Here is a 25726-nt window from a genome sequence, read left to right on the forward strand (position 1 = left end):
TAACAGATTTCATACGGTAAGTCCAGACTCCTTCTGAAGACCTGCCTTGTACTGACCCAAGTCTCTCATCTCACATTCTTCCTCTCCTTGCCCAGTGCAACTGTAACAGCTTCATTTCATTCCTCAAATGTTCCAGGCTCTTGCCCTTCCTAGAATCTTCTGCCTGGAATCTTCTCTTCATCCATCTCCAACTCTTCCCAAGGCTGGCTCCTGTTTAGTCCTTTGAGCCTGAGTGTTCCTTCCGTCTTCACAGAAACCTTCACTGTTCACCTTGTCACCTGAGAAAGCCCCTCTGTTATTCCATCACTTTACCTATTCATACCTTCATTTCCTTTATCACAATTTTATATTGGTTTATTGACTTATTGCCTGTTGTTCCCACAGTAGTTTAATCACTGAGAGAACAGCATCCATATACGTCTATATCTGTCATCTCTAGCACACTTAGTAGGCAGACGATAAATGTTTACATTTAGAAGATTTCTTTTTTTTTAAGGAAAAAGCCCACAGACCTCTGATAAAATTGCAATGGGTAAAAAACTATTCCAGGAAGTGCCATATATTAAATTCAACCTTGAGTCCAGTGATGTGAATTTATACTCACTAATGTCTAGTTTAGATCACTGAACTACACTTTATTCCCAGATCATAGGAAATCAGCTTCCTAGGGTTGCTGATAACAGAGGCTATAGAGGCGCCCTTTCTAAATTGTGCATTGATGGAAGATGAGCTGAGACTTAACTCTTTCAAGTGATGTTATCCTCTCACCTCTATTATGACCAGGAAGAGATGAAAACATCAGACCAAGAAAGTATTCTTTGCATACTTCAGTGTGCATCCATTAAAATATGCATTTCCAGCCCATCTCTGCCAAGGAAGTCAAACCACCATAAGGTTTTGATGTTCTCCTATTGGCCTCCGGGGCATGTATTTCTGTTTCCTGTAAGGGGAAGTGTGCTGGTGGGGAGCGTCCAGACCCAGGGCCATCAGGAAAGGGAGTGGAGTTCATGCTGCGCTTCAGGCTGCTCTGCTCTGCAGACACACAAGTTCAGCTGCCAAGGCCACTGCTAACAACATTCCTCAGAGACTGGGTTGTTCCATTAGAAATCCATTCTGTACCACACAGAGTCACTGAAATCTCTCATGTGCCAGCAGGTGCCAGCAGAAGGATTCTGCCACTTTCCCCTATAGTTGAAGGAACAAGAAAAAGTTGTTTTTATACTTTATAAAACAAAAAGTTGTTTTTATACTGTATAAAACAGAAAGTTGTTTGTATACTTTATATACTTTATACTTTACTGTGGAACATGTATAGTTTATCTTTTCAGCAAAGTGATTTACTTTCAGGTTATCCCCCTTGTAAGAAGCAGCCTGGCTCAAAAAAAATCCAGATCCAGGATTTTGTAGTAGACAGAGTTTTGGTGCACATGGAATTAGGTAATGACATAAATCTAAAGGACATGACTTTTTTTTAATAATTTTTTTTATTTTCCCACTGTATAGCAAGGGGGTCAGGTTATCCTTACATGTATACATTACAATTACATTTTTTCCCCACCCTTTCTTCTGTTGCAACATGAGTATCTAGACATAGTTCTCAATGCTATTCAGCAGGATCTCCTTGTAAATCTAAGTTGTGTCTGATAAGCCCAAACTCCCGATCCCTCCCACTCCCTCCCCCTCCCATCAGGCAGCCACAAGTCTCTTCTCCAAGTCCATGATTTTCTTTTCTGAGGAGATGTTCATTTGTGCTGGATATTAGATTCCAGTTATAAGTGATATCATATGGTATTTGTCGTTGTCTTTCTGGTTCATTTCAGTCAGTATGAGATTCTCTAGTTCCATCCATGTTGCTGCAAATGGCATTATGTCATTCTTTTTGATGGCTGAGTAGTATTCCATTGTGTATATATACCACCTCTTCCGAATCCAATCCTCTGTCGATGGACATTTGGGTTGTTTCCATGTCCTGGCTATTGTGAATAGTGCTGCAATGAACATGCGGGTGCACGTGTCTCTTTTAAGTAGAGTTTTGTCCGGATAGATGCCCAAGAGTGGGATTATGGGGTCATATGGAAGTTCTATGTATAGACTTCTAAGGTATCTCCAAACTGTTCTCCATAGTGGCTGTACCAGTTTACATTCCACCAACAGTGCAGGAGGGTTCCTAAAGGACATGACTTTTGATAAGTGTTGAGGAAATTCAGAAGACGTGGAATCCAAAACCTCAATGTATATGTGTGAATGAGGGTTGGCAGGGTAGGAGGAGGGGCATTACACCTGGAAAGTGCTTTGGAAAAGGTGCTTGCCTGAAAGGCACCTGTCCGATTAATATGAGGGATAAATTTTAGTAGGAGGTGTGGCTAATCTGTTACCAGCACCTGATAAGTTGTGCTTCTCTTTAAGAGCAGTGGTTGGCAGTGGTTCTGGAGTTCCCGTCATCGCGCAGTGGAAACAAATCCGACTAGGAGCCATGAGGTTGCGGGTTCGATCCCTGGCATCACTCAGTGGGTTAAAGATCTGGCATTGCCATGAGCTGTGGTATAGGTCACAGACGCAGCTTGGATCCTGTGTTACTGTGCTGTGGCATAGGCTGGCAGCTGTAGCTCCGATTCCCTATCTGGGAACCTCCGTACGCCACAGGTGTGACCCTAAAAAGCAAAATAAAAAAAGAGCAGTGGTTCTTAGCCTGAGGTCTTTGGGTCACTAGATGTAGTTTATTAGGGACCCCTAGAGGGCTGAATCCACTGAATCTATATGATGTTTTAAATATATGTGGAGATGAGAATTTTCCTATAAAGTAAGTCCATCGCCTTTAGTAGCTTCCCAAAGAGTTAACAGAGGAAAAACACCAGTCCACGCATATTCCCCACATCATCTCATGAGATGACCTAGATGACCACTTTGTCAAATTTTCCCAAAAACATATTTATGTTATTCCAACTTCCACGATGATCTCACACCATGGAGTATTGTTATTTAATTAAGATAACTCTTCTTTATCTATTTTTGTCATATTGTTTCTGCTTTCTTTTCCTTTATCGCTTCATATTTTACCTGGATGGTTTTTATTCTCACATCTAGTTCTTCTAGTTCTGTTTATTTCCTTACAGACTCATTTGAACCACTTGTAGGGGACATCCTCCCCCCACCCCCAACCAGGTACTTTGATATAAACTTGTGGATCTTCCCTGTTTGGAGGGAGATAAGGGGTGTGGTTCCATTAGTTCAACAAATTACTATTAAATGTGTGCTATGAGCTTAGTATTATGTTTACCCTGATGACAGTAGTGACATGTTGGTCTTTGTTTACTTTCATCGAGAACTTTGGCTCTAACATTCTATCCTATTTTTTATCTTCTCTGTAAGTGTGTGGCAGATCCTGGAGGGTTGCTCTGGGTGAACTTGCATTAATTGAGGAGATGATTTAACTTACAGATGTGATGAGAGCACCTCAGGAGTAGGTGGGTGTGAAGGTAACCAAGAGATGGCCCCTGCTCTCGGAGGACTTCCAACCAGACAAGCAAGGAAAGAGCATAGAGGCATCCTGCCATTTTGCAAATCTTAATTATTTCATTTGCAGTTAATTTCTTTCCACCTCTTCTGTAGGTAGTCCAGCTTTTTTGTCTAGTTCCTCAAATTCCTAGTCTCCTCCCTCACTTGCACTCATTAAATGATTTCACTCAATCATCTGCTGGGAAAATTAACATCCTTCCACATAGGACTCCTCAATTTCTCTTCTTTCCAATTCGCTTTAATTCCCTGGAGCCCCATCCAGTGACTACAATCTGTCTCTTAAAGGAAGAATTGTCCTTCCCGTTCATTAAATACATTTTTATTGGGCATCTACTACTTGCAAGGCAGATTCTATTTAATTTCTATTCCCACATCTTCTAATTTCCTCTTGCCCATGGAAATCCCTTCTTTTAGAATTATGTCACTTTTGGGGGGCATAATTGTCTTTGATTCCTATGAACAAATAAAGTGATTTTCTGATGATATTTTAATCTTGCTAGATGTGATAAAAAGTGGTATGAGTTTAACTTGGGAGCCAGAAGCTAAAATGTTTAGAAAAGGTCACTGTGTCTTTTGACATGTCTAGTGATTTTGAATGGCTACATATTTGCCGACTCCTCTGCAGTGCTAGAGTTGATGGGATAATATTTATGTCTGTGCTCATGGCTACTATGGTCTATATGAACTCCACTTAACAACATTAGTACTCAGAAACTAAAACCAATCTATTAAATATTAAGTAATTTGATATTTTATTATCTCTTGCATTTGATCAATAGAAAGACATTATTGAATGATGGTGGGGACTTTTGTCTTATTGTCTAGGAAATAAGGTGCTTTATATGGAATGTATAGCCCCTCAGGCTATGGTGATCTTTCATCTCATTAAAACATAATGAGAAAAGGCTCCTCTCTCGTAATGAGGCAGAACTAAATGGGTTCTTGGAACAATCAATAAAATATTATTAAGAAAGAAAATTTTTGTAAAAGAGGAGAATATATTTTCCTCTAAGTCTTGTGATTTTATAATAATAAAACAAAATTAGACTTCCTTACTTTAAAAAATATTCCTCTCAGAACTCTTAAGATTATTCTTCAATAGCCTCTATAAGAACCATCAAACCTATTCACATTATATTAAATTTTAAAAACTATTGTATTTTATCTATACATGGACATTTATATCTACATCAGTTTATAATATGATCTCAATTTGTAAAGACTTTTAATAATGGAAGATTTCAAACATAGAAAGAAGCACAAAATAATAAAATGGGCCTGTATTTCCTCATGGCTCCAGCAATAATCAACTCATAGCTAATATTATACTCCCATCATTACCCTCTCCCCAAGCATCAGATCATTTCTCCCATAATAAATTGTTTTTTATCTCTCAAAGTTATGGAAAACAAAAACACTGAAGTGCCATTTCACACATCTTAAAAAATAGCAATAATTCAATATCATCAAATATCTATGAACTTTAAAATATGTCATTTAATCTCATGGCAAATCTGAGTTTTGCAAATCTGAATTTTTGATATATCTGTTATGACCTTTCTCCACTTCTCTGTTTCTTTTCATTTTTTGTACATTTTATAGTTTATTGTTGTTATTCTTGAAATGAACAAGGCATTTGCACCTGGAAAGTTTCTCAGGGTCTGGGTTTCGCTGATTTCATCCTTGTGGTGTCGTTTTACATGTGTCTCTCTCTCCTGCATTTTTTATAAATTGGCTGTTGGACATAGAGTCTTGGTCGAATTCAGGTGTTTCTGGTTTGTTTGGTAAGTATACTTGAAACTTGGTGAGATCTTCCATAAAAGGCACATAATACCTAGCTGCTTCTGTTTTTGTGTTATCAGTCATTAGCACTTAGATTGATTCATTAAGGGTTGTGTCTTCGCTTGGGCTGCCATAGCAAAGTACTACAGACTGGATGGCTTAAAAAACAGAAATTTCCTTTTCACAGTCCTGGAAGCCAACAAGTCTAAGATCAAGGTGTTTGCAAGATCAATTTTAGTCTGAGGCCTCTTCTCTTGGCTTGTAGGTGGCTGCCACCTTGACATGTGCTCACACGGTCTTTCCTTGGTCCGTACACATGGGAAGAGAGACAAAGAGAGGGAGAAAGCTCTGGTGTTTCTTCTTTTAAGAACACTAATCCTGTCGGAACATGGCTCCATCCTTAACCTCATTTAACCTGAATTACTTTCTTATAGGCAACATCGCCAAATATAGCCACATTAGGGGTTAGTATTTCAGCATATTAATTGGGGAGGGGCATGTATATTCAGTCCATAATGGGTTGAAAAAAAATGGGTCTAATTCTATTTTCCTTTCTTCATTATTAGGTGAATAGTTCTATGAAGGGAAACTTCCTCTCTACTGTTAGATCACTTACTTGTAGCACTCTTAAAGAAAAGGCAAGATAAAAGATTGATGCTTCCCTTTCACTCACTAGGTTCAAAAAAAAAAAAAAAGGATTTGTTCAGGAGTTCCCATTGTGCCTCAGTGGGTTAAGGATCCCACATTGTCTCTGTAAGGATGCTGTTTCGATCCCTGGCCTCACTCAGTGGATTAAGAATCTGGCGTTGACACAAGCTGCAGTATAGGTCACAGATGTGTGGCTTAGCTCCCATGTTGCTGTGAGGCTGTGGTGTAAGCCAGCAGCTGCAGCTCTGATTTAACTCCTGGCCTAGGAATTTCCATATGCCATAGGTGCAGCGGTAAAAGGAAAGAAAAAAGAAGAAGACGGGAGTTACTGTCATGGTGCAGTGGAAATGAATCTGACTAAGAGCCATGAGGTTGAGGGTTCAATCCCTGGCCTTGCTCAGTGGATTAAGGATCCAGTGTTGCCATGAGCTGAGGTGTAAGTGGCAGACGCGACTCAGATCTGACGTGGCTATGGCTGTGGCTGTGGCTGTAGCACAGCCCGGGAACCTCCATATGCCGCAAGAGAGAAGACAACGAAGAAAATGGATTTATCCACTGGTAAACTTTAACCAATTAAATATTTATTCCTTTTAGTGTAGTTCTGAATTCATGGCTTCAAACTGTCATTTTCTATCTGTGTGGCCTTGGATGAGTTCACTTAAGCCCTTTAAGCCGTGGTTTACCCAGCTCTGAAATGGGGATGATGATAACACCTTGGAGATTTCAATGAGATCATGTCTGTAAAGCAGACATTATAAATAAGTGTATTGCTGGACACTAATAGAAGTTCCCTGAGTGGTAGCAGCAGTTGTGTTTTTAAGATTAGAAATATAGTTGGAAAATATTACTTTAGAATATACTTCAAACTGTCCTTCTACTCTAGTATTTTGGGTATTTTTCAAATGAATAGTTTGCTGTCTTTTAACTGCCTATTTTAAGTTTGCATCTTTTCTATTATACAATCAAAATAATACCTGGTAGCAAGTTCTCTATTATTACAGAGATGATTTGATGACTATGCTTTGGGAGGTTCAGACATTGATTTCCTAGTAAAGAAGCACAGCAATCAAAACAACTTCACAAGGAGTTCCCATCATGGCTCAATGTGTTAAGGACCCAACGGTGTCTATTTGAAGATATGGGTTCAATCCCTGGCCTTGCTTAGTGGTTAAGGATCTGGTATTATGACAAGCTGTGGCAAAGGTGTGGCTTGGATCAGTGTTGCCATGTCTGTGATGTAGGCTGGCAGCTGCAGTTCTGATTCAACCCCTAGCCCAGGAACTTCCATATAGTGTAGGTACGACTTAGATGGAAAAAAATAAAACGTTACAAATATCTCAAAGTATGAACAGTATAGAGATGAAACTTGCCAGTGAGGAGTGCAAAGCCAGTAGAATGTGAAAAGGCCTTTGAATCTCTCCACATAGCTATTTGCATGTTTTAAAATTCTTCTGGCAATAAATGGTTTTATGACTCATTCTGGGTTTCTACCTCCTATATCATGAGCTTAAATATGATGCCTGTTTATATTCACGGCTTATAATTGGTAAGCCTTGGATGTTATTTAATATAGCCACAAGCACAGAAAATGCAAAACAAAGGAAAATCAACTCATGTTCTTTTTATGGGACCCTGTGCTTGTCTTTTTCATTCAAGTGAAGCTGCATTTAAAACAAAATTTTTTTGCTTTAATTTTTTTAAAGGGAAAAAGGAACGAGAGAAACATCTCTGTTTAATGAGCCATGCAGTCTAATGAAAAGAATTCATTGATTGTGGCCAACTGGTTATGGATCAGTATTTTTCTCCCAACTTATCCTATGTTATTCTAATTTGCTTTATGGATATAAATATAACCCTAGTTCATGAAATGTTCAAATTTTAGAGAAGACATGTCAAATATAATAAATTTATTCTGAATAGAATCCCAGCTTGACTTTCACTTTCCATTTAGAGGCCTGGTAACTAAAGCCTACTCTTTAAAAGAAAGGGGTTAAAGTGTTGTGACTTTTCTTTAGTTTAAAACAAAAAATTTTAACCATTCTAGGTTATCATGAAAGCATGACTTCTGGCAAGGAATAATTCATGTCAGCTTATTGAATTACAAAACAGTAGCTGTGTTCCATGCGTTTATTTTGTTCTAATTTTCCTATCAAGCAGAAGTATGCAGTTAAGATATCTATGAAAGATTTTATTCAGTGATATAAAATTACGATAAGTAAGATGGTTCAGGAAGTCCGTATCAGAAATTTATTCTAGAAGAATGTCAAGTTCAAAAACAATAGGCAATAAATTAATTCACAAGACTCTCAAATCAGGTATCAGAGAAATGGTGTCAGTTCTGGGTGAGAGGCTCTGTGGAATTTTTATTTTTTCTTGTTGTTCCATTATAAAGGATATGAGAGAATTGGAGCTGATGCCTTTAAAAATAATGACCATCATTGACTCTAATGAAAGATAAGTTACACTTTTACTCAACTAAGTATTGGCACTTACACTTAAACCATATATTCCCGTGGCATATTTTGAAATAGTCTTACCTTGATTGTAAACAGTGACTTCACCAAAACATTTTAATAAATGAGTGAGTAAAAAATGTGATTTCATTTACATTTTTTGAAAATGTAATTTTTAAAATTTTTAATTGAATGTAAATTCTTTAAATTCTATAGTGCTTTACAGTTTTCAAAAGTTTCATGCACATGATTTCATATAATCATATAATCACTTTTTTCCCCTACTTTTATATTCCCCCCAAATGTAAATAATTTGAAGGTATTATTAAAGATGATTCTGGCAGGGAGTGAGTTTTCTTTGATTAAACATTTTTTCCTCCAAATGAAAGTTAAAAACAGCACAGCCATCTAATGGCAGGCCTGATTTTACTTTGCTCAAGTTGCCCAGAGGTTGTTTAAATAAGCAATTTTGATAAAATCTTTTTTAAAAATTGAAGTATAGTTGATTTACAATATTGTTTAAGTTTCAGGTTTACAGCAAAGTGATTCATTTATATATTTTTCCAGAGTATTTTACATTATAGGTTATTACAAGATATTGACTATAGCTCCCTTTGCTATACAGTAAATCCCTATTGCTTATCTGTTTTTATGTATAGTAGTTTTATTTGTTAATCTCATACTCCTAATTATTCTTCCCTCCCTCCCTTTCCCCTTTGTTAACAATAAGTTTGTTTAATAAAATCTTTATTATTATTATTATTTTATATAGGGAATTTATTTTGTTAAAGTATTATTGATTTACAATGTTTTTTTCAATTACTGTTGTATAGCAGAGTGACCCAATCTCACACAGTTCCCTGTGCTGCACAGTAGGAGCCCATTGCCCATCCATTCCAAATGTTACAGTTTATGTTCACCAACCCCAAACTCACTCTCCATCCCACTCCCTCCCCTTTCCCCCAGCAACCACAAGTATGCTCTCCATGTCCCTGATCTGGTTCTATTTTATAGATAGCATCATCTGTGCCATATTTTAGATTCCAGATATAAGTGATACCATATGGTATTTTCCTTTCTCTTTCTGACTTACGTCACTTAGTATGAGAATCTCTAGTTCCATCCATGTTGCTGCAAATGACATTATTTTGTTCTTTTTATGGCTGAGTAGTATTCCATTGTATATATGTACCACATCCTCTTAGTCCATTCATCTGTCAATGGATTTTTAGGTTGTTTCCATATCTTAGCTATTGTGAATAGTGTTGCAGTGAACATAAGGGTGCATGTGTCTTTTTGAATGAATGTTTTATCTGGATATATTCTCAGGAGTGTGGTTGCTGGATTATATGGTAGTTCTATATTTCGTTTTCTGAGGTATTTCCAAACTGTTTTCCATAGTGGTTGTACCAGTTTACATTCCCATCAACAGTGAAGGGGGTTACCCTTTTCTCCACCCTTTCCAACATTTGTTATTTGTGGACTTATTAATGATGGCCATTCTGACTGGTGTGAGGTGGTACCTCATTGTAGTTTTGATTTCCATTTCTCTAATAATTAGTGATGCTGAGCATTTTTTTTATGTCACTGTTGACCATCCATGATATTTTTGGAGAAGTGTCTATTTAGGTCTTCTGCCCACTTTTCAAACAGTTTTTTTGGTGTGTGTGTGGTTGTTGTCATTGAGTTGTATGGGTTATTTATATATTTTGGAGGTTAGGCCTTTGTATGTTGCATTATTTGCAAAAATTTTTCTGCCATTCTATGGTTGTCCTTTTGTTTTAATGGTTTCCTTTCCTGTCCAAAATCTTTTGAATTTAATTAGGTCCCATGGGTTTTTATTTTTGTTTTTATTGTCAAAAAGCAAGGTGGATCAAACAAGATGTCGCTGTTATTTTAGTCAAGAGCATTCTGCCTATGTTTCCTTTAGGAGTTCTGTAGTATAGTTTGCAGAAGACATGATACTATACTTGGAAAACCCTAAAGACATTACCAGAAAACAGTTAGAGCTCATCAATGAATTTGGCAAAGTGGCAGGATACAAAATTAATACACAGAAGTCAATTGCATTTCTATATACTAACAATGAAAGGTCAGAAAGAGAAATTAGAGGAAACATTCCATTCACCATTGCATCAAAAAGAATAAAATGCATAGGAATAAACCTATCTAAAGGGACAAAAGACCTATACTCTGAAAACTATAAGATGCTGATGAAAGAAATCAAAAGACAACACAAACAGTTAGAAAGATATACCATGCTCTTAGATTGCAAGAATCAATATTTGCAAAATTACTACACTGCCCAAGGCAATCTACAGATTCAATGCAATCCCTATCAAATTACCAAAGATATTCTTTACAGAACTAGAGTGAAATATTTTAAAATTTGTATGGAAACACAAAAGACCCCAAATAGCCAAAGCTATATTGAAAAGGAAAAATGAAAATGGAGAAATCAGGCTCCCTGACTTCAGACAATATTACAAAGCTACCGTTATCAAAACAATATGGTATTGACACAAAAACAGGAGTATAGATCAGTGGAACAGGATAGAAAGCCCAGAAATAAACCCAAACACCTATGGTAAACTAATCTGTGACTGGACAGCTACATGTAAAAGAATGAAATTAGAATACTCTCTAACACCATAAACAATAAAATCTTTTTTGATTACAAAAGTTTTACATACTTACTGGAATAAATTGAAAAAATACAAAAATAATATTAAAATGAGATTTTGCTTCCAAAATTCAGTCCTCAATGTTAACAACTGATAATACTTCAGTGCTAGTTCTCTAGATATTTTCATATACCATTATAAATGTATGCGTATATAAATACTTTTATAAAAATGCAATGCATGTAGATCATATTGGCAGTTTGCTTTTTTTTGCTTTACATAAGGTTACATATAACTTTCTATATTGCTTTTCATACTTTCTAGCATTTGCATAATAGTTCATTGATTGAATGACTCCAAATTTATTTGATTATTTTTTAATAGGCATAAAGATTGTTTCCAATTTACTTTTTCTGCTACAATTATGCATTTTACTTAAAAGATTTCTGTCAGGCATTATATAGGAAAATACAATTCAAGCAGAAATTTACATTTCAGTTCATGGGTAAGTGTTAAATTTAGCATATAAAGCACAGGACTTTCTAGGCACTGTCCAGGGCAAAGGAAGTGACCTGATGCTTGGATAGGTTTGACTATGCCATCTTACCTTTATAAAATGCCACAAATGCTTATTTTACTTCTGCATCTTTTTCTCATATATATCCGGGTCAGACAGTGGCAACTAGCTAACTAAACAACTGCTCCCAGCCCTTGTACCATCGCTTACCCCCTCTGCAGCCCCTTAAAGCTAAGCATTCACTTCCCAGTTTCCCATGCATCTAAGGATGTCCATGGAAACTCAGCAGCCATTTTTTCTGGTGATGCAGCAGAGACCATGGGAACCAAAGAGACATCATCACTACCAGCAGCCATCTAGGTATGGACATCTCAATATGTGTGCAAAACCAAGTCCTCATTGTTTAAGTCACTATACCTGAAGCTTTCTGTTACCTGTATCCAAATCCTTTTCACAAACTGCTCCATCTCCACCTTGCAGGTTTAAGAAAACTATTACATTTAAAATGGATAAACAATTAGGTCCTACTGTATAGTACAGGGAACCATGTCCAATCTCCTGGGATAGACCATGATGGATAATAATATAAAAAAGAGCATATGCATATGTATGACTGAGTCACTTTGCTGTACAGCAAAAATTGGCACAACATTGTAAATCAACTATACTTTACTTTAAAAAAAAAAAGAAAGGAAAATGAAAATGGAAACTTCTTATGCTATGTAAGTAATTTGGGGTGCTCCTTCTGCAGGGCTCCATCAGAATTCTCCAGGTGATTTGTCTGAAGTACCAATTTTATGAGGCTGCTTTTTCTTGGGAAGATTTCCTATAAATCACAAAGCAGCAAGATGGGCACAGTATCCACTTTTTTGATAGGTAGCATGAAATGGAAAGCAGCGTGGAAGATGGTGGAGCTGGTTAAGAACATAGTTATAAACAATGACAAGAAAAAACATACAGCTCAATGGTAGAAAGCTTTTTGACAATGGTTTTCAATGCCTCTAAATAAGATGGAATTATACTCTCTTCCAGGGACAAGTTGCAGTTTTTATGTTCACAGCAAGGTCTCATCCAAGATTTTACAGGGTTGTTCACAAAAACCTTCTGGGTCAGAGTGGGTGCTTAGTCAGTTTCTTTGGGAAAATCCAATTATCAACAAGAGAAGAAACACTAAAAGAAAGAAGAATTGGACCAAAAATGAGTAGAAGTGGAACATTAAGTTTTAGAGGCATTCCTCAGTCAGCTGAGGGCCTTCTGGGCAGTCCCCAGGGTATGAGGAAAGCCACAGTTAATCAAACACTCTTTTTGCACCAGGAAGCATCCTGACAGTATGTATTCCTTGCTTTTCCAGGGCTACTATTGAGTAATCAGCTCCTCTAAACAACTATGTTCCCAGAAATGCCCCTCAGGGGTGCTAAGGACCAATGACTCATCAGCCCAAGACAAATCATAAAAGAAGAAGGGCCAAGAGGGGCTGGAGAGGCAGGAATTGGATCTCTTTAGCCTATAAGTTGTTGAATGATGGACAGGTATGAAAGTGAGAGACCCACAAAGCCCTCACTGTGGGTGGCTGACAATTAGGAGGGACTTGTCAAATGTAATTGGCAGAACTACTCCTGTCAGGCTTCTCCAGTGTTCCTATCATAAGAGATTCTGTCTTTCCCCACTGATGGCCTATGATGCTGCTGAGAGAAGGATTGAGTTGCTTGGGCAAAATCCACGAGCTACCATGGGCAGCCATTTGGATGATCAGGGCTTTGTCTTAGAGATGCTTTATTTCTTCTTCACTTGGCTTTCTGAGCGTTGATGTGACACAGAAAGCCTTATCCAGCCTATATTTATATTTCTGTATTATTTACCTTTCTATAGTCTTTCCAGCCAGTGGGACACCCTTCAAAGCTCTGGGAGACTTTGGAAAAACTAAGATAAACTTGAGAGAAGGGCAGATCCGAGGTCTAAGCATGACTACTTCACATACCAATAAACCATGTGATCTGGGTATGCTGTTTGGCCCAGTTTCCTCATCTGGAAGATGAGAGATTGTTTTCACTTTAGGGTGTTGTTGAGGGTTAAATGAGCTCATGTAAATAATGCCTTTCCTGAAGAGACTGGCACAGAGGACCTAATGTAGTGATTTTTTTCATTACTATCATCATCATCACCATCCCAAAGTTTATTATTCAGCTTCGCTACCAGGGTACCCATTTCCAAACCCTTCATCATCTCCTCTTCTTTCACTCATTCATTCATATGTTCATTTGCTTGACAACATTGTTGAGCTACCTACCATATTTTGGCACAAGAAGGGTACAAAGAGAACCAAAGTGTGGTCCTACTGGCAAATCATCTACAAACTGTCTAGGGAAGCAAGACACCTGCCCATCTTCCAGCCTCTATCCCTGCCTCCTCTTGATCCATGCTCCCTATTGCAGTCAGTGTGGCCTTTCTGAAATGCATATCCCTCCCCTGCTGAAAACCCAACCCCATCCTAAAACTCAAGTTTCTTCACACTGACAAACTATTTCTGTAAGGGTCAGTTAGTAAATAGGTTTGCCTTTTGGACCATAGTGTATTTATCATTAGTACTCAATTCTGTCATTGTAACCTGAAAGCGCCATAGACCATACCTGAATGGGTAGAGAGGGCGAGGCATGGCCAACGGCCCTAGTTGTCAGATCCCTGCTAGACCAGACCTGGTGCATCCCCGCCACCTCTTGAATGGAGTCTCCACTTGCTTCCCATCTTACAGTGTCCACCCCAGTAGTACCAACTGCACAGCTCAGATGTGCTTTGCTTGCTCACTTGAGTGTCTTTAACTTGCTGCTCTCTCTGACTAGAACAGTCATGTTCTCCCTCTTACCTGGCATGCTTGCCTGGTATCTACTTGCTCTCCATTCCTCCAGACTCCACTCCTCCTCAAGTATGCACCACTTTTTCCTCTAGCATGCTCCAGTGACTGGCACCACCCTAAAATATGGTCACCTTGCCTGTTCATTCACTTGTCTGCACCCCCAAAATAGATAGCAAGTTCTCTGGAGTTGGGGGAGGGGAATATATTTACATATTTAGTCAACAGGTGTTTAAGGAGCACGTGCTTCATGCCAATGGCTGTAACGGTGGCTGAGATTCAGCAATAAACATAGAGAAATATATTACCTTTCCTCGGGAAAGTGGTCAAAATCTAAACATGTGAATACATGGTGCCAAACAAATATAGATTTTTAAATGTCTGCTCATATATATATTAAAAAAAAGAAAAACAGGGAATATGAGAGCCAGAGTGGGGATGGACGGGGTCAGGAGGCCTACTGTAGTCAAATAAGACTTGCTGTTTGCAAAGGAACTCAGCTTATTTAGAGAGTGCTGTGAAAATGAGAGTGTGGTGAGCTCGAAGCTGAGGTTGCATGAGGGAAGGTGCCCAGGGTGGTACTGGTTCTTCCATTAATACAGTCCTAGGGCCATTGAAGTGTCTGAAAAGTCATCAGTGCCTGGTCCGTGTTTGGTAACCACCTCGGTTGCCTCTCCCAAAAACAGATCCTGAGACCTGCTTTTGGGAAATGTAAGGATTTAGGCTGAAAAATGTTACCTGAGAAGCAATGTCAGGAAGCACAAACACGAGTGAGAAAAACACCAACCGTGGGCATGTTTGTGAGCAAATGTTGCCATGGGCAACAGGGGGCTCAATCCCATTGGGAGAAACTATGTTGAACACATCTCAGACTTTCCTCATGGATGGACAAGGACACCCAGTGTTTATCCACCAACTTCCATTCCACATTGTTTGGAAGCTGCCAGGGAACTGACTTGCAGTGACATGCACTGCACCTAGTCACAGGATGAGCACATTCCTTCCACCTGAGAAATCCCTCAGCAGAGAGACGAATGTTTGGGGCAGATGCTTTGATGTGTATGAGGACTGTCCCCTGAAGCTGCAGGAGGCCTCTGGGGTGGGCTAAGGGGATCTAAGCTGAGCATCAACAACCTCTGCTATAATAATGGACTAAATCAGTAAGTGAATAAATGATTGAATGGAAAAATGAATGAATGAATGACTAATTGAGGTGAATCAATGAAATAAGCCCAAGGTGAGTGATAGGAAATAAGCAGAAATATGAGATATGAAATAAGGGGAAATGTGAAATAAGAGGAGTGGATCAGGAGTTCCTGTTGTGGCTCAGGGGGTTAAGAACCCAACACAGTGTTCAGAAGGATGCAGATTTGATCCCTGGCCTCACTCAGTGGGGGAAGCATTTGGCGTTGCTGTAAGCTGTGGCTTAGATCACAGATGCAATGCAGATCCATTGTTTCTGTGGCTGTGGTGTAGTCTGGCAGCTGTAGCTCCAATCCAGCCCTTAGCCTGGGAACTTCCATATGCCACATGTACAGCCCTAAAAATAAAAATAAAAAAGAAGAGTGAATAAATGAAATCAGCCCAAGGTTCTTGCTTCAGAGGAGAGAAAGGAAAACTCCTTTGACGTCAGTGGTCTACTAGAACATAGCTGACTGTGTAGCTCTTTTCCCATTCAGGGTTCAGAGTTGTCATGTTGGTAGCTTGGAACTGGCCATGGTGGGAGTATTTACACCATGGAAAGTGGCAAATGCTATAAACCAAAGCCTTATCCCCTGGACATCTGGTTGTCAGTACACACAGCTTGATAGTAAGAGAAGTACCAATAGTTGGTACCAATCTTCCAGTCTCTTTCCACTCAGTCTCCTTACTCTCACTTATTTTTTTCTAAGGCATCTTTCAGGCCCAAGGATGTGTATCAAGCCTTGGAAAATATTTCTGCCCTGACTTCACTGCAGACCCCTGTCCCCATGAGGGCCATTAATCAGCCTAGATTCCTGTCCTCCTCCAACCTAGTGCTTTCAACTATGCCTTGCAAATTAACCAAAAGGATTAATAGCAGCTTTCACTGATGCTCCTTGTGTGGTTCAATTAATTCAAAGGAGGGAGCTGCTTGCCCTCTTTCCAAGGGAAAACTTTTGGTATCATTAACTGTGTAAAGGTATCCCTACTATGGGGGATTTGGGTTTGTGGATGCTTATTAAGCCAGAAAACACAAGGCAATGCTTCTCTTTCACCTCAATGTATTCCTAATCAAGCTGCATGTGAGGGAAATCTTTGCTGGCTAATTTCATCCATTTAGAGAGTAATTTTTGTTGTTAGGAACAGAACCGTAGATCATCCAAGATGGTAGTGATATGAGAGTTCATTGTAGGAGATTTATTTCAGTCTCCTGAACTCAAGGGAAGTGAATGATTGGGCCAGTGGTTATGATATTGATTATCTGAGAATGTGCCGGAAGGTGAAGTGTCTGCCCTATTTGAGGAGAATTGGGACTTTGAGAAAAGGTGGCAGCTCAGAGCTTTTTTTCATTGAAATATAGTTGGATTACAATGTTGGGTTAGTTTCAGATGTACAGCAAAATGAGTCAGATACACACACACACACACATATACATACATATATATATATTCTCTTTTTAGATTATTTAGGTTATTACAAGGTATTGCATATAGTTCCTTGTACTATACAGTAGGTCTTTTGTGACTATTTTACATATAGTAGTGTAGATATAATTTAATCCCAAACTCCTGATTTATCCCTTTTCCCCCTTCCTCTTTGATAACTTATTTGTTTTCTATGTCTTTGAGTTTATTTCTGTTTTGTAAATAAGTTCATTTTTGTCATTTTTTTAGATTCCATGTATAAGCAATATCATATGTTTGTTTTTGGCTTACTTCACTTAGTCTGATAGTTTCTAGATTCATCCATGTTACTGCAAATGGCATTATTTCATTATTGCTTATGACTGAGTGATATTCCATTGTGTACCATATCTTCTTTACACTTTCATATTGATGAACATTTAGGTTGCTTCCATGTCTTGGCTATTATAAATAGTGCTGCAGTTAACATAGGGTGTATGTATCTTTTCAAATTAGAGATTTATCTGGATATATGCCCAGGAGTAGTTCTATTTTTAGCTTTTTAAGGACCCTCCATGGTATTGTCCATAGTGGTTGCACCAATTTACACTCCTACCAACAATGTGGAAGGTTTCCTTTTCTCCACCCCCTCCAGAATTTGTTATTCATAGAGTTTTTGATGGTCACCGTTCTGACTGAACACAGAGCTTTTGTACTTTCACTTGATTTGAATAAATGGACCTTTACCCCTGGGTTGTGCCCCCAATGTCTAGAAAGGTGAGCAAGTATAGTGCACTATCAGAAAGAAGGTACAGGTTTGGCTGAGGATGAACATGGAGCTCAGAGCTTACAGAAAATAACACTTGTGCAAGTGCACACACATAAACACAGTATCTTTACATCTGTCATCAAGTTGCATATGGGCCTTAGAGAATTAGCCTCAGTTGAAAATTTTTGTTCTCTCAAGTTCTCTCTCATCTCTGTCTATATCTCACACACATGGGTCCCTTCAGGCTCTTGTCCCTCTTGAGTCCTCCCCCAGTTCTTCTACCATCTTGGCTGCATAATACCAAGTTTTCCCATCTCTTCCATCTCCCAGGAGAGGACACTGTTCCCCTCAGGAATAAGCATTAGTCTGGCAGCACCAAGCATCTACAGACACACAGACCATCTTCTTGCTAATATTGATGGCCTCTCCAAGCAGCAGTTGTTAAGAAAGTTGATGTCTCTTTACAACATTTTCCAAGATTCTTCTTCTAAAATCCTTTATCCTATCAAGGGTGAAAAGAAGAAGGAAGGGGGGATGGAGAGAAGGAGGCAGAGAGGGAAGATAGGAAGGAAGGAAGGAAGGAAGGAAGGAAGGAAGGAAGGAAGGAAGGAAGGAAGGAAGGAGGGAAGGAAGGAAAGAAGGAAGGAAGGAAGGACAAAGTACTCATTCTCCTTGGCCATGAGCTTGCAGTATGTGTTTATGAGATGCCAGTGGGACATATGGAAAACCTCAGGCCACTAAAAGTTTTGGGGCATAGAAGGCTGGAACATTAGACAATCTTTATTTCCACATGGCCCAAAATTGTTCTTTTTCTCATTCTAAAGTTAAATAGAAGGCTGCTGACTGAGGAAGTCTACAAACTAGGATTCTAGTTCCAACTCTGCTCTAGCTGAGTTGGGGAAGTGAATTTTCTTCCCTAGTTCTCAATTTCTTCACTAGGGTGGTGGAGGGAAGGGAGGAGGGCGAGGAGGAGAGGGGACACTTTAATGGTTTATTGAGGGTTCTGAGCCTGGTGCTTCAGTGTGTTCTCTCAGCATATGTATACAAAATCATGTGCAGTATGTTACTCTCAACCTATTTCACCATCCAGCTGCCACCTTGGCCTTTCATTGGCTCCTTGAACCTGTCAAGCCTTTCCTCCCCTGGGGCTTTGATTGAAGCTGTGACCTCTGCCCAAAGCACTTCCTGTACCCCACCCTCTGTCACACGTGGCTTCCTCTCCTTTATCCTCAAGATATTAGCATAAATGTGACATCCTCCAATATAATGCCCTATCTAGGAGAGATTCCCCTCCAAACACTGAACACAGTTCATAATTATTTTGTTTATCTGTTCTTTTGCTTCTGTTGCCATCCCCCATCCAGCATTAAGCTCCGTAGCTGGCAGACACCTACTTTGTCTTTGTCTTTTCTCTGACTTTTTTACCTTTCAGTTCCCCACCAGCTGGCACCTGGTAAATATACCATTAAACATCTGCTGAATGAGCCGGTGAATTAGTTCTGATTTAGTGGCCGTAAGCTTGAGGTTTGGAAAAGTTAACTCACTCAGTGTCAGACAGCTACAAGTTGGACTCAAGCTCAGGTCCGCCCAATTCCAGAAGGCTCCTTTCTACTACCTAGAGTAGAGCAGCTGGGCAGACTCAGGGAGGGGAATTAGGGAGTGGGTTTCCAAATTTCCCTCCACTCTGCATTTCTCTACAACACTGAGAGAATTTTGAACCCACAGAGAGTTTTGATTTCTTCTCCCCACCCTGTCTTGATGTATTCTAATTATAGGACCAGGCCCCTGGCTGATATACTCTGAAGGAGTTAATTTCACTCTCCCAAATAGGGAATCAACCATCCCTATAATATGTTATTCACTCAGCAGGATCCGACTCTTCCGATGTTATACAGACATTATCTGTTTAATCCTCACCAAACCCATGCGAGTTTGATATCAGTTACACAGTATGATTTCCCTTTAATCAGAGGGGACTGTGGGGAAGGAAAGTTAACCAGAAAGCCCGTAAGTATCATATTTAACTTGAGTACAATGTCTTATATTTTCCAAGCTCAATAGAAGTTAAAAGAAAAAGAAGTAGTGTGTGTGGTTTTAATACTCCAGTGCCTTCCTTCTATGAGGCAAACATATGGAACTAAATACATAATTATCATTCCATCTTAAGTTCACTGCATGGTAGTATTAATAATATGTTACTGTATATAAAGCACTTTAATATAAGATGAAAAACCAAAGGTAGTTTCTTTGTAGCAATTAAGCCCTGAAATGAAAGGATTTGTTCTTAGGCTCTTCACCTCTAAATCACTATGTTTTAATGTTTAAAAAATTTCTAAGAATGCAACTGTTTGAAACCATTCTGCTATTCTGCCACATTTTCACTATAGGAATGTTAAACTTCACACGTGTGCACACACACGTACACACACACTGTTGTTGACATGAGGAAATATGATCACATATGTTAAGTGCTGGGCGTGATGCCTAGTTCACAGCAGGCATTTAATAATGCTACCAACAGATAATTCCTCCTAACATTTCCTTGTACAAGTGTTGATTACACACTTAGGATTCTTGCCCCAGAGAAATGCACATGTATAAACACCACACAGACCTCTGCATTAATTAAGAAGGAACTGAACATAAATACTCCATCTCAGTGATTTGGGAAGATACAGAGGAGATCCCTGTTGTACAGGTAAGGAAACGACCATCTCCACATCATACCACAGGGCCTTGGGCCCCGCCACTCCATTCTTTCTTGTGGAAGAAGTCAAACCAAAGGTGTTATCACAACATAGCACAAAAGGCTGAGCCATCCAGTAGAGTATGATGATACCTCCATTTAAGCGTTGAACAATTAAAATCATGTCCTCCTTATTCCTACCAATACTAAGATCTGACAAGCAAATGCACACTGTGGGGATAAAGATCTGATTCCCTTCAGCCTTGGTTCTGTGTGTATCATCCCCAGATTTCACAGTGGGTTACAGTAGCTTCTAAATGCCTCCTCAAGTCCCATTGGTGATATAAACTAGACAGAAAAGCAAACAAAGCAAAAATGATTAGTTTTTCTGGATGGTTCACCAGGGCTGATGGTCATATAGATTTAGCTAGGGAGTAAGTCTAAATTTCCTCTGTTATGTCCTGCAAGATCTTGCCAGAAAGCTCATCTACTGACAGTAATAACTTTTGTTAACATTTATTGAGTGCTTTTTCTGTGCCAGGATCTATTCCAAATGCTTTACACACATTAACACATATGAACACATCTATTGTAGCTTTTGGTTAAGTTGTTTCCATTTAAAAATACTGATTTTTAAAAAGTAATAACTTGGTGGATTCTGGCTCAAGATGACACAGTAGGAAGATCCTGAGTTCACCTCCTCCCAAGGACACACAAAAACTACCACCACATATAGAACAACTATCTCCTTGAGAGCAACCTGAACACTAGAAAGAACAGGTTTTCCAAAACTAAAGCTATAAGGAAAAGGCTACCTCAAGATGGGTAGAAGGAGCAGAGACCTGGTCTAGTCAGAATCTATACCCCTGGTTTCCTGACCCACAAGAGGAAATATCAGAGCCATGGCATTTTCCCCTGAGGAGTGAGGGGTTCGAGCCCAACATTGGGGTCCCCAGTGTGAGGGACCTGCATCCAGGAAAATGAGCTCCAGAACATCTGGCTTTGAAAGCCAGTGGGACTTATGTCCAGGAGAGCTGGAGGACTATAGGAAACTGAGACTTTGTTCTGGAAAAGCTCACACACACACTCACTCTCTACAAGTCCCAGGGCAGGGGCAGCAGCTTAAAAAGTACCTGTGTCATAGGAGAAGGAATTCATTGACTAGATTTAGGGTATTCACAGGAGGGGCAGAGATCTGGTGGAACTTTCTCATGGGACAGAAGCACTGCCAGGTGCCATTTTTTTTAAACTCTGTTTCTACCTACCAGGCCTGGTACTGGCATATACCTTTTCTTTCACTCTCCATCAGCTTAGCCAACACTGTGTGAATCACCCTGACATTTTCCTGAGGACCTACCCTGCCCAACCTGCAAATCTCAGGTGATTCCTCCAAAGCAATTGCTACCACATTCCACCCAGCAGACATCCCCAGCTGGCACTGGTATCCCTTCAAAATGCCTCCTGCACCAAGGGTCCAACCCCACGTACCAGCACACCCACAATAATCTCAGTTGGGCCTCAAAGCTACTTCAGAAAGTGAAGGAATAGAAAAGATATTCTATGCAGATGGAAACAAAAAGCAAGCTGGAGTATTAATACATATCAGATGAAATAGACTTTAAAACAGTCTGTAAAAAAACAAAAAGAAGGGCATTACATAATAATTAAAAAAATAATTCAACAAGAGGCTATAACACTTGCAGATATATTTATTTTTTTTTATTTTAGGGCTGCACTCATGGCATAAGGAGGTTCCCAGGCCAGGGGTCCAATCAGAGCTGTAACTGCCGGCCTACAGCATAGCCACAGCAACACCGGATCTGAACCACATCTGCAACCTACATCACAGTTCACGGCACTGCCGAATCCTCAACCCACTGAGCAAGGCCAGGGATTGAACCTGAATCCTCATAGATGCTAGTCCGATTCGTTTCCGCTGAACCATGAAAGGAACTCCCTGTAAATATCTTTGTACCCAACACTGGAGCACCTAAACACATAAAGCAAAAATTAACAGACATAAAAGAAGAAATTGATAGTAATTCAGTAATTGTAGAGGACTTTAACACCTCACTTACATCAATGGATAGGTCATTCAGATAGAAAGAAAATCATTAAGGCCTTCCATGACACATAATATCAGATTGACTTAATATATACAAACTGTTCCACCCCATGAGAGCAAAACGTTTTTCTCAAATGCACTTAGAACATTCTCCAGGATGGAGCACATGTTAGACCACAAAATGAGTCATGATAAATTTCAGAAGACTGAAATCATATCAAGCATCTTTTTTGACTACAATAGTATAAAACTAGAATCTAGTTATAAGGAAAAAACTGGGAGAAACACAAAGACTTAAAGGCTAAACAACATGCTACCAAACAGGCTTCTTCTGATCAATGGGTCACTGAAGAAATCGAAAAATACCTGGAGACAAATGAAAATGGAAACAGCATTCCAAAATCTATGGGAAACAGCAAAGGCAGATATAAGAAGAAAGTTTACAGTGACACAGACCTACATCAGGAAACAAGAAAAGTCTCAAACAATCTAACATTATACCTATAGGAACTAGATAAAGAAGAACAAAGCCCAAAGCTAGTAGAAGAAATGAAATAATGGAGATCAAAGTGATAATAAGTGAATAGAGGCTGAAAAACAATAGAAACAGTCAATGAAACTAAGAGCTGGTTCTTTGAGAAAATAAAACTCTAAAACCTCCAGACTCATCAAGAAAAAAAGAGAAAGGGCCTAAATGAATAAAATCAGAAATGAAAGAGGGAAAGTTACAACTGACACCACAGAAATACAAAGGATCCTAAGAGATTACTATGAACCATTATATGCCAACAAAAGAAATGGATAAATTCCTAGAAATGTACAGTTTCCTGAGACTGAATCAGGAAGAAACAGAAAATCTGAACAAGACTGGTCGCTAGTAATGAAATCGAATCAGTAATCTAAATAAATAAATAAAAATAAAAACAGACCCCAACAAACAAAAGTTCAGAACCAGCCAGCTTCACAGGTGAATTAAGCACCCTTCCCATGGTCACATTCCAGAGCCCATGCACTTAACCCTTATGCAATAACTCCTCTCGCTATGTAAGGTGAGCTGGTATACCTAGTGGGGACCCTAAGCTACTGTAAGAAGCTGAATTCCAAAATTAAAATTTAAAATATTGGGAGTATTACAGCATTGATTAGTGTTAAGTGCAGTGGACTAACTTTCTTTGGAAAAGAGCAGGAAATTCTTTTGTTTGCTTGCTGTCTTTGGCCAGATGTATCTTCTCTCTGGAAGACTTATCTGAATTTCTGCTCTTAATTTTCAGTTCTAATTCCCACAGATCCAGGTTCTGTCTGTACCAGGATAGACTATGACACTAATTGGTAACCTTTTAGCAGTTGACTTAGAAAGCTAACACAGAGCTGTAACCAACAAGGGGGCTTGAGGCTGACATATACTGAGACCTTATGCTATGAAATGGCACCTCTTAAATCTTTTCCTCTACTGGTCAACTCTAAAATTCTGTATCTTTTTAAAAATTGATACTATTTCATACTAATATGTGGAGTCTAAAAGTAATAATAATAATAACCTTCATATAAATAGAAAAGACCAGATTTGTGGTTACCAGAGAGGCAGAAGGGGGGTGGGATTGTGGAATTGGATGAACGTGGTCAAAAGGTACAAACTTCTCATTATAAGACAAATAAGTCCTGGGTATGTAATTACACTATGATGACAATAGTTAATAATGTTGTATATGTGAAAGTTGCTAAGAGGGTAGATCTTAAAAGTTCTGATCACAAGGAAAAAAAATTATGTTGTACACCTAAAACTAATATAATGTTATATATCAGTTATATCTCAATAAAAGAAAAATGTTTTTTTTAATGTCAAAAAATTTTTAAAAACTATACTATTTCAAAAGACAAAAACTTTTTATGGCAGAAAATACAGATAAAAAGAAGCAAGCAAGGAGGCATTCCAAATTCTTCCCTGGTGGGTATAACCATCATTAATCCCTCCATGTGCAGCTTTCCAGAGAGATTACCTCTCTACCTTCTGAGGCATGACAGCTCTTTACACAGACAGCTGGTTTCAAACACAGACCTTTTGTCCTTTTGTTTAATTTTTCCACAAACAAAATTACTCCAGCTTTCCAGACAATTTTTTCAGACCCCAACCCTTCCTTGCATTCCCCACCATCCACCCAAGACTTCATTCCAGCCTGAGCCAAACATGATGCCACACTTTAAAAACACCATAGCTTCCTTCAATGTAGATGCTAAGCCCCTATATATATCTCATGAGATAAAAGCCATCCTAATCCCCACCTTCTCTTTTGTGTGTCTTTGTTCTCCACAGCTTTTTGCCATCTTTGCATTTGCAACATGCGGTGGCTATTCCGGAGGCCTGCGGCTGAGTGTGGACTGCGTCAACAAGACAGAAAGTAACCTCAGCATCGACGTAGCGTTTGCCTATCCATTCAGGTAGGGAATGGCGACCAGTGCTTGTTCAGCTCCCCAAGAGGGAGAGCACTTCCTTCCTTCTGTGGTTTCTTTCTTTTCTTTTCTTTTTTTTTTTTTTTTTTTTAGGTTTCAATGGAGTATAGTTGGCTTACAATATTGTATTAGTTTCATATGTACAGCAAAATGGATCAGTTATACATATAAATATATCCATTCTGTTTTCCCATATAGGTTATTACAAACAATTGAGTAGATTTTAATGTGCTATCCGGTAGGCTCTTGTTAATCATCTACTTTATACAGTAGCGTGTAGATATTATACCCACCCTCCCAATTCTTCCTTTCCCCAACAGTTTCATCCATAGTAACTGTAAGATTAGTTTTGAAATCCATGAGTTTGTTTCTGTTTTATAAGTTCTTCTGTGATCATTTTTGTCCTTCTCTGGTTCTTAAAAAATGCAATCATGGAGTTCCCGTCGTGGCTCAGCAGAAACGAATCCGACTAGGAACCACATGGGGTTGCGAGTTCGATCCCTGGCCTCGCTCAGTGGGTTAAGGATCCGGTGTTGCCATGAGCTGTGGTGTAGGTTGCAGACGCGGCTCAGATCCTTCATTGCTGTGGCTGTGACATAGACAAGTAGCTACATCTCCAATTGGACCCCTAGCTTGGGAACCTCCATATGCCACGGGTGCAACACTAAAAAGACAAAAGACAAAAAAAGAAAAAAAAAATGCAATATCCCAGGGATTTCTGGGTTCCTAAAAAAAAGGATTCTGCCTGAGCCCAAAAAATACCCAAGCAAATAAAATTCCCAGCC

At 39.1% G+C, this 25726-nt stretch overlaps 1 protein-coding gene across 5 annotated transcripts in view; it reads left to right on the forward strand.

The window, feature by feature from the left end:
• Nucleotides 1-25726, forward strand: part of SYNPR (synaptoporin) — a 323587-nt gene that overhangs the window by 177876 nt on the left and 119985 nt on the right. For all 5 annotated transcript variants that reach the window (XR_002337609.1, XM_021069171.1, XM_021069169.1 and 2 more), the window contains one exon: nt 24805-24929. Coding sequence is in view for 4 of the 5 variants with exons in the window: in XM_021069171.1 (XP_020924830.1) it covers nt 24805-24929 (125 nt within the window). In the remaining variant the exon portion in view is untranslated. The remainder of the gene's footprint in view (nt 1-24804; nt 24930-25726) is intronic.

This window comes from Sus scrofa, chromosome 13 (assembly GCF_000003025.6).
Source record: "Sus scrofa isolate TJ Tabasco breed Duroc chromosome 13, Sscrofa11.1, whole genome shotgun sequence".
NCBI lineage: Eukaryota > Metazoa > Chordata > Mammalia > Artiodactyla > Suidae > Sus > Sus scrofa.